Source organism: Pundamilia nyererei, unplaced genomic scaffold (assembly GCF_000239375.1).
Source record: "Pundamilia nyererei isolate P.nyererei 1_Seehausen unplaced genomic scaffold, PunNye1.0 scaffold00090, whole genome shotgun sequence".
Classification (NCBI taxonomy): domain Eukaryota; kingdom Metazoa; phylum Chordata; class Actinopteri; order Cichliformes; family Cichlidae; genus Pundamilia; species Pundamilia nyererei.
The window spans coordinates 1,090,461-1,100,943 of NW_005187491.1; the positions used below are offsets into that span (position 1 = coordinate 1,090,461).

The following is a 10,483-nucleotide window of genomic DNA, read 5'->3' on the forward strand; positions in this document are numbered from 1 at the left end:
CTTATGTAATTACACCATTGACAGGAAGGCTGTGCTGTACAACTACGCTGTAGCATTTGTTTAGTAAAACAATTTGAAAGTAATATAAAACCGGAATTCTTCGTTTTTGTATTTGTATTTATGAAACTGACAACAAAACGAAGTGGAAAAAAGAGCCAGTCAAAGTGCTTTTGGGGTAAAAGTCCAAGTAAAAATTGAATAGATGGCTTACTTAAATCGCATACATTAGTATGAGAAGCCTGATGAGTTATAAATTCTGGTTAAAAAATATTATATATATCATATTACATTTAGGTTCTACACTGAGGGTATTGTGTGTGTTGTTTGAAGAGGGTCCTTTCCCCAGCTGGGAACTGTACCAGGTGGACCTTCATATTCATGGATGTACTTCTTGCTTGTTCATAAGTTTCACTTCAGGCCTTGTGACTGTGGCGTCATTTTGAAAATTTTGCACAACCTTAAATATGTGGAAGTTATACTTGAGACTTCTCTTAACACTCAGACACTAAAGACACAGTGATCTGTGCAAAAAGTTGTTTTTTTTTAAGTGACTTTTGCTATGTAGATGAGGCCAATGAGCCATCTCAGTATAAAACCCCTGGAGACAACATCAGCACCAATTATAATCTGGTAGCATACTTGAACACTCAGTTCAAACAGAAGTGTTCAGTGGAATCACTTCACTGTCTTTAGTTTTGTATATTTGCTCTTAGTCATTGTAAGAAAACTGAGCAAACACTCTCCCTTTTTGTATTTTGAGGCCTGTTTGTTGATTCTTGTATGCCTTTTTCAGCTTGTTGCCAGCCCTTCTGATAACAAGTGACGTAAACCAACATTTACAATCATGTTTTTCCGCGTTCTGACTGAGAAGCAGATCAAGACAGTGAAATTGTGAAAAAAAGGCCTTTTAATTTGGGAAAAATTACCATGTATGAATCTAGGAAAATAGTTGTGGCTTCTGTTAACCTTTTAGAGTAAATGTTGGATTTTAATAAGAAGAATTAAATATCAGGGGCTCTCATAAACAAGTTCAGTTGTGCTCATATTTCACTAAATGCCTATTCTTTGTTTTGATTTCCATCTTTTTGTTGTTTTCTTTTTGTCAACATGTAACACAACTCTGAAAATATTTTGGCCTGTGTCGTGCCAGAGTCTCTATGTGTGGTTTTTATGAAACTAAGGTCTGTTTCTGACTGGAAACTTGAGCTCTTTGCCAGGCAGGTTGTTTTCTCAGTGTGTTAGTGAGCATCAGTCTCATCAAAGGTCAGGTGACATCCTGTCTTCTCGTGTCATCGTCTATGTTTGTGTGTTTGCAGGCCTGCTGTTGCTGCTCATCTACCTGTGTGCCGGGGTAGCAGCCATGTTTGAATCCACACTGGACGCACACTGGGAGCTGTGGAAGAAGACACATGGGAAGAGCTACAAAAATGATGTATGTGACAAAAAGTAGTAATAAATATTTTTTTGAAGTGTTATATTTGTATAGACAAACTCTGCACAAGGCTTATAATTAACTTATACAGCATTTTCACCTCATCTGCTCTTTCTTTATGTGAGGTGGAGAATGCTCACCGCCGGGAGCTGTGGGAGAATAACCTGAAGATGATTACCGTGCACAACCTGGAGGCCTCAATGGGACTTCACACCTATGAACTGGGCATGAATCACATGGGAGACCTGGTGAGACACTCTCTTGCTTCACTAATGTTTTTGACTTATGATATTTTTTATTCATTAATGGTGATTGTATTAATGATGTTGAAAAGGTCAACAGGATCAAAGCTGATCCATATTGAAGAGTAGCTGGGTGTGTGATGGATGATAGATTACTGGCAGAAAACTGAGGCTACAAGTGGCTCAAAAGTCTTTGTGTTCAGACCCAACAGAGTTATGTCAAAACACTTGACCATCATTTTCCACATAAAACCTCCACAGTGATGCTGGCTCAAAACCTCATGCCACAGTTATATGATCAGTTTCCACCTGCCCCTCAAAATACTTTTTTCACTTCCTGCGTTTACATCTACACTTCTGCAGCTCACATTTTTAGCTTCTGTAGAAGCACCCTTTCTTCCCTTGTTGCCTTCTCTCACGTTTAAGCTAATGAATGAGAAACTAGAAGTTTACATCAAGAAATATCTCGAGCTTTATGACCCAAAAATTAAGTCTGGTGAGATGGAGCTCTGGAAAATTATTCTTGAGGTGAAAAGTCTACACTGTTAAAAAAAAAAATCCTAGAAAAACAGTAATATTCCTGCAGCTGGGGCGCCAAAGTAATAACATACAATAACAGAAAATAACTTTCTCATAAAAATACAGTTATTTTCAGTAATGATAATACAGTTTGTTGCCCTAATTTTACATGGGATTTTGCCTTTCTCAAGTGCTTTTAAACATTAAATTAGGAACATTTTAATGTGATCAAACAATGAAATTACCTATAAACAAGGTCAATGAATGTGGCAATATGAATAACAATACTTAAATGTACAGAAACATACTGTTAACAGTTGGTTTAAATAATAATGGATTGCATACCCTGGCACAGACTGAGAGAGGCGAGGCTGCCATATCGCACCATCTGGCCATCACCAGTAGGTGAAGAGTCTTGACCAAGGACACAATGACCAAGAGTGTCCGAGCAGGGGCTTGAAACAGCAACCTTGTGATTACAAGGCGAACTGCCAACGCTTGAGCCACGATGGCCCTAAGTAGCAATAATAGTAATAATTATTTTATGTAAACAACGTTTATAGGAATCATGTTATATATTTTGCCATAGCATTACATTTGAATTCAACAGTTCAATCCTTCAAATAACGGACAAATATCTGTGCAATCATGATACATTTGTGAATGTATTTTAACAATCTATATATGCATATGTACAGACAAAAAACAAAAAAATTATGTTTTATTACATTTACAGTGATTTTACGTTAATTTACATTTGAAATGTGAAATCACAGTCGTTTTATGTAAATTTAATGATATTCTAGAAGAACAGAACGAAACTGTAAAATACAAGTAAAATACTTTTATATTAGGACTTGTTCGTACAGTGTAGCTTAAATCAAAAAGACAGCCACCATGGCCTTTTGTTGTCTTGCAACATGTTTGGTCTTCCTGTTGACACATCCTGTTAGTGCTTGGAGCGGCACTTGATGCACCACAATGTTTTTACAGCTTCAGCTGCCTGCAGCTTGGTTAGTAGTTGGATTAGATGCAAAGTTTGATTATGAAATTAAACATCAAAATGGCTCTAATGAAGTCAGGGAGATTATAACATATAAATATTGCATAGGGGAGATTTATATGAAAAATTAAAGCTTTTAGAAAGTTTATAAAGCACATTGAAGTTGAAAACTTTGATAACTGTCTGCCAGCTGTGACTGGCTTTTGTTTCTTATTTCATCATTGCCATTTTCTTTCTCATAGACAGAAGAAGAGATCATGCAGTTTTTTGCCAGTCTCACTCCTCCCACTGACATCCAGAGGGCGCCGTCTCCCTTTGCAGGGGCATCAGGTTCTGGCATACCAGACACCATGGACTGGAGAGAGAAGGGTTGTGTCACCAAAGTCAAGATGCAGGTAAAAAAAAAAAAAGAAAAGAAGAGGGCATTTCAATCAATGTATATGTATTAGTGCTGCTGAGAAGAGCAAAAACATTTGATGTCTCATAGCCACACAGGCAGTAGTGTCAACATATCCCCCATTCATCCTGTTCCTTATTCTTTGAAAAGGTTCATGTTTACACAGGATGTCATTACCACAGTTGCTAGTTTAGCAATTATTTGGTCACATCCATTTGTCTTGGTGCAAAGAAGGTGGGTAGCACGGTCTTACAGGGTTTTTTTTTTAACCTAGATACTTTCAAAACTGTCTCGTTATCTTAGTTTTTGGATGATTAATATACAAAAATTAAGGTGAAATAAGGAAATATATGTCTTAATGTTCTGCCTTTTCTTTCTGTATGTAAATAGTCCATTCCAAAGCTTCACTTTATTTGTCTCTAGAAACGTTTAGTGCTAAAATATGCATTACTTTAGGGTATTTTAAATCCATATGACTTTCTGTGCTGAAATTGCTTTGCGTGGAGTCTAAAGGGAAAAATCATAAAGATAAAAATAATAATTTTAAAAGAAAGAAACAGATTTTGATGCCCAATTTATTATTAACTTGTGTTGTGCAGATGAATATCATTTAACCAGAGACACACACATATTGATTTTGGCATTGCTTCTGTTCTGTGCAACGCGGTAAATGTAACTGACCAAAAAACATTCTCATTTAGTCACTTGAGTGCTTTAACCTCCTACACCCTGCTGGACCCTTGCTTCACCAACACCTCTACAAACGCCTGTTGAGCTGCCAAACACAGAAATGTGTAAAATGATGCACAAGGAATTTATTCTATTTCTGTCTGATGTAGTGACAAGCTACAGGAACATTGTTGAAGGGGGATTTTTCACTCTGTCTTTATTTATTATTATATCAATGAATTGTATATATTAAATCAAAATCAAGATGGATTTCTTTATGGATTTCTAAGAAGTGTGGAAAGAGACCAGAAAGGAAAACTCAAGCAACAGAACTAATATAAAGAACACCTTTGTTGCCAGACCAGTGTGTTTCAGCTTGTTTATTTTGTCACAGCTACAAGTGCAGTCAGATGTGTAATTTGGGGTCAAAGTTTTACAACCGTAATTCCAAAGGTGTTGGGATGCTGTGTAAAATACCTTTTGCTAGTTAGTCTAATTATTTTCAAAACTTTCGTTGCCTCCATCCCAACATTTTTGAGACATCTTTTGCTGCCATGAAATTCAAAATTGAATTCATATTTGTCATGAAATTGTAAAATGTCTCAGTTTCAACATTTGACATGTTGAACGAAATAGGGGATTTGCAAATCACTGCATGACTTTTTTTTGTAGTTGGTATTGTAAAAAAGTGCATCAGTGCTATTAAGATGGACATTTAGAGGAATACTGAGAATATAAGCATATTTGTATTTTAGATCCTATGGGTTTGTTTGTTTTTATCTTAGGGTGCTTGTGGGTCTTGCTGGGCCTTCAGTGCTGCAGGGGCCCTGGAAGGCCAGTTAGCCAAGAGTACAGGAAAGCTGGTGGATCTCAGTCCTCAAAACCTGGTGGATTGTTCCGGCAAATATGGCAACCACGGCTGCAACGGAGGCTTCATGACCCGAGCTTTCCAGTATGTCATCGACAACCACGGAATCGACTCTGATGCTTCATACCCATATACAGGACGTGTAAGTAAACACACAACTTTTATGTGGCCCTATAAGCACACTTTTGTGCTAAAAGAACATACCTACGTACTTAACTGATGTTTTCAGCTATAATATTAGTGATAGGTGAATGTTCATAAGGTAAAACCAAAACATCTGACTTCATTATTTACAGTAAAAATTGAGTAGACAGGAGCAAAGCTACTTTATTTTTTATTTAATCTAAGGAATGTTACTATTTTTTAATATGTTTATATAATGTTAGTTTATGTTGTCTTTGTCTAATTTTCAATTAAATATTGTGTTTAAATGATTTTCAGTCATCATATTCTGTTTTATTTTTGTTGTTCATACAATGTGAACAAATGTCTGTGAAGGTTCTCAGTCATCCAGGTCATCGTAGTCAAAGGAGCTTGGAAAGAAAAGCGTCTGGACTTCTTTAAGTTGCTTGAAGACGTTTCACCTCTCATCCGATTAGAGGATCATCAGGGGGTCCTTTTGTCCCTCTGTGGGGGGATACTCCCACTAGGTTTATATCTGGGACTCTCCACCATTTGACCTTAGAACTGAAGAAGCTTCTTGGATGAGAGGTGAAACGTCTTCAAGCACCTTAAAGAAGTCCAGACGCTTTTCTTTCCAAGCTCCTTTGACCAATGTGAACAAAGTTTTGCAAAAAAAATAATAAACACAGGACTCTAACACAAGCTTTACAAAACCCTGTATGAGACACCTAGGTGGGTGTATAAAAACCAGCAAGAAGTTGAGTCCGATCCTTCAGGCTGTAGACAGCAACACTCACACTTGTCTGTGGTCAGCTGTTAACGTCTCTTTGGAGCAACAATAAATTAATCGGAGCGGACAACATGTTTGTCCTCCAGGCTTTATGTAGTTCGCTGTTGTTTGTGTGGAGGAGGCCAGTTCTGAGACGATTCAGCAGACTGTTCCAGCCTCACGGGGGTGGCGATGTTTTTAATTTTAGAAAAAGATATTTGAAAAAGCAACTTTTTGATGTTAAATATTCTATAAGTATAGTGACCAACAATATTAAATATGGACATGACAATATGTGTGTATTTTGAAAAAATCTTTAGGTTTAGTTTTGTCCTGAAGTACAAATTATGAAACCACTGACTTTCTCTTTTATGAGTGAGGTGCAGTTCAGTCAAGGGAGAGCCTGTTTTCCAGTGTCTGGTGACTAAAGGGGTGGTTTAAAAAAAACTGCAGCTCATAATCCAAAATAATCCACAACTTTGCCAAAGTATCATTCATATGTAAAATGTCACATTAGAATGGGCAAGTAGAGCAAGCTCAAGGACTGCTCTGCTGGTTGGTGTCACTTCTAGTGGTATGAGGTCCCATCTCCCAGTTTGTTCAGTTCTGTCTAAGGCCTGCCTTGTATGTTTTTAAACAAGAATAATTTAAGATTTTTATTTTTTTTATTTTTTTTCCTGACTGCATCAGATCCTTTAACATTTTGTCCTTTAACTTCAGGATGATCAGTGCCACTACAACCCAGCAACCCGTGCTGCCAACTGCTCCAGTTACCAGTTTCTGCCTGAAGGGGACGAGAACGCTCTGAAGCAGGGTCTTGCTACCGTTGGACCCATTTCAGTGGCAATTGATGCTAGGCGGCCCAGATTTAGTTTCTATAGAAGTGGTAAGATACACTTCGTCAGGTGTCAAGTGTACTCTTGTCTATTAATATGGAAAAATAGTTTTGAGAAGTTTGGAGGAATGAAGATGTTTCGAGAAAAGCTTGAATTAATAAAACTTTATTGGAAATTATTGTTTTTTGCTTTTTGGAATGTTACAATGAGATTGGTAATTCTTTTTATCATTTCAGGAGTGTATAATGACCCATCATGCACACAAAAGGTGAATCACGGTGTGTTGGCAGTGGGCTACGGTACTCTGAATGGACAAGACTACTGGCTCGTAAAGAACAGGTGAGACATTTTCACTCCACTGATTTCTTTGGAATCTGGGTTATATATACAAAGTGATTTTATAGACAGGGCTTCTATTGTCTTCCACTATCTGTTCACTTATGTGGTGCATTCTGGGAGGACTCTACAAGACAAACAGGAAATGAAAGAGAGAAGTCAGCGCTTTTTAGGAAAGTACATATCATTAACATGCAAAGACTGATTGTTACATTCTGTTCAGACTTTCAGTTTTTGCTGACAGGACTAAAGTGGATTTCTTTAAATTATATATATTTTTAAACTTAAGCAATAACTCTCCAGACTGTTGGGCTGCGATATACCAGTTGGCCTCCATCATTAAATTAAAGTTTAATCAAACATTAGTTATTCCATGGAAACATCAAGACTTCAAAAGAATACAGCCAATCAAAAGTTTGAACATACCCATGTATATAAGTTTCCTATCTGTATTAATAATTAACCATGCACTGCACCTAGTTAAATGTAAAGAAGAAGAAGAAGAAGAAGAAGAAGAAGAAGAAGAAAGACAGCTTTGTTAATGTTTATTCATAGATTAAAACAAAACAACCAGCTGCTGAATGACATGTGGAGTTTTAAAAACTGTTTAATTTCATCAATGAGCTATTATTTCATAATGATTTTTTTTTTTTTAATTTTACTCTCCAGCTGGGGAACAACCTTCGGAGATCAGGGATACATCCGGATGGCACGCAACACAGGCAACCAGTGTGGCATCGCTTTGTATCCCTGCTACCCCGTCATGTAACTACAGTGTGCACTGAAATTAAATTCTTGCAAAAAAAAAAAAAAATTCATATATGATGACCCTTTTTTATATGATCACCTCGAAGCTGTAGTTTTTTATCTTCAAAAACTACAGCTTCAAACTAACGCCTTTTGGTGCTTCTCTTGAGAAATGATATCTTGAGGAGGAAGCATTATATTTTCTTTGGCTTGTGACATTGTGGAAATGCTAATGTTTCTATCTCTGTGTGTGAGTGCTTGTTTAAGAGTCTTTTTGTATGTTTTTTTTCTTCTGACCCTCTTCTCAAAGCTCAAGCTGCTTTCCGAAAAAGTCTCCTTAAAAGTCAAGATTCAGCAATTTCATTAAAAGATTTCATTTTTATAAGTTAGTGAGAAATATTTATCCCCAATGTTTACTGGGGAATTACAGAATACATGAAAATGTATTTTGTAACGTATTCTTTTACGTTACTCAATGAGAGTAACGTATTTTGAATACTTTGGATTACTTAATATATTATCATGCTTTTTACAACTACATGAATGTACTATTGCTAGTGATTTATTACTATTACTGAAGGTTATTCACCATACCAAAACCAACAGGATTTTTACATTTTAATATAAAATGAGTATCAGTAGGATGCACATTATGTATGTCGTATAGAAAACAATTCTGCGCGTATATAAAACAGGTCCGTGGCTCCGAACCATAAAAAAGGGTCCTCTGGCTAATACGGTGGGTTCCGTGTCGGCTCATAGCTGAAAACTAGCTTTACTTTGTTGTCTGGGTCAACTTTGCTAGCGAGAGACAGAGAGAGACGTTGAAAGGCTGCTCCAATGGAACTTACTGTTTCGGAGGAAAACACAAACACAGTGTACAGTCGAGTCTTAATAGCGTACTTACAAATGGGCTCCTCAGGCATTCTTTTTGGCTGCAATGGTTATTATTATATTTAGATGCTTCCAGCTCCCTTTTCTGGTCGGTGAATCTCGTACTTTTCAACTCTTTTTCTCCCTCCTCGCGCTCACAGACACATTCCACCGGCCTGGAATTCCCAAAAATAGAGATGGCATAGCCCAACATATGAAACAGAAAAATACCGCCGTGTAATCCATTCATTTCAACAAAGTAACTGTATTCTGAATACTACCTTTTTAAACGGTAACTGTAACGGAATAAAGTCACTCGTATTTTGTATTTTAAATACGTAACGGCGGTACATGTATTCCATTACACTCCAATACTGTGGTTATCATTAACTACTAAATCAGGGGGTAACCAGAAGTACAGACGTCTGTCCAAGGCTACAAGGTTTCATTAAAAATATGTTTATATCTATTGTAAAAAGCTGTGACTTTACCGGATGTTTAGCGCTGGACAATTGTATATTTTTTGACTGCTGCATTGTTGTTGATACTGATATTATGTAACCTGACTCAATATAAAAATAAAACATTGTCCAAAAATCTGGTTCCTTATTCACAAAATAAAGGACACGGAATTATAATATGTAAATTTATAGATGTTACGGTGATGGGTCTGTTACTGAGCATTTATGTTTTTGGACTTCTGGCCTTGTTTTCTTACGATGGTAGCGATTTATGTTTCTTAGTCCTTTTCTGGTATTATTTAGTTTCCCGGTTTAATCATTTAGATTTCTGGTTCTTAATTACTTTGAGTTAGTTCCCTTTTGTTCCCTCTCGTTTGTCTTTGTGTATCTTTATTATGTGAGTCTCCCTTTGTCCCTCGTCAGATCCTTGTCATGTTCATCATCCATCATGTTTCAGGTCTCAGGTTTCCTTGTTCCAGGTACCTTGTGTTTAGTTTTCGCAGTTTAGTTTTTGTTGGTTTAATCTTAGTCTCCCTTTTGCTTTGGTTGTATTTTGTGCAGTCAAAAATAAAAAGCTCACTTTCATTTTTGACTGCAGTCCAGTACCATGTCTTTAGTCTGCATTTGGGTCCACACTCTGTCCACTCTCCACACAGTCTGCCATCACAGACCTGACAAAGGGGGGAATATGTATTTATGTAAATATGCCTGGGAGGTTGAGGGTTTTAACTGATCAGGTACTGAATTGTGCATGTTATACAGCATTTTTGTTAAACAAAAAGGACGTTTAAAAAGAAGAGTTGCTTTCGTGAGGGTGTTTTCTTATTTTTGGATCAAATAAAAAATAAATCAGATTTCAGAGCAGCTACTGGTGCTGGAGTTGGTCCTTAAAACCCACATATCTGTCCTGCTAACACCTTGAACAAGGTCAGGATAAAGTCAACAGACTGCAGTGTTGGGTTACAAATGAGTCATTTTTAATTTTTTTAGTGCAAAATCACAACAAACAATTTTCACATGAGGTATTCAAAGGGATTTTCTTTGGTTGTTGATACAAAATGTCCCACCATGATTGACGTTTAAAGTTTTGTATATCTTTTTTTAAAGCCTTTGGTTGGTTAGCCACATTCATTAGCAAGGCAAGTTTATTCATATAGCACAATTCAACCACAAGGTAATTCAAAGTGGTTTACAGAGACATTAAAAAA

The 10,483-nt window shown here is 36.8% G+C and overlaps 1 protein-coding gene across 1 annotated transcript in view; it reads left to right on the plus strand.

Annotated features, from left to right (window-relative positions):
• Window positions 1-7,986, plus strand: part of LOC102192039 (cathepsin S-like) — an 8,559-nt gene extending 573 nt beyond the window's left edge. Inside the window, exons 2-8 of the mRNA XM_005739272.1 lie at window positions 1,317-1,432; window positions 1,558-1,680; window positions 3,439-3,591; window positions 5,048-5,272; window positions 6,743-6,908; window positions 7,095-7,197; window positions 7,864-7,986. Of these exons, the coding sequence (XP_005739329.1) occupies window positions 1,317-1,432; window positions 1,558-1,680; window positions 3,439-3,591; window positions 5,048-5,272; window positions 6,743-6,908; window positions 7,095-7,197; window positions 7,864-7,963 (986 nt within the window). The 3' untranslated portion in view covers window positions 7,964-7,986. The remainder of the gene's footprint in view (window positions 1-1,316; window positions 1,433-1,557; window positions 1,681-3,438; window positions 3,592-5,047; window positions 5,273-6,742; window positions 6,909-7,094; window positions 7,198-7,863) is intronic.
• Window positions 7,987-10,483: the final 2,497 nt, after the last annotated feature.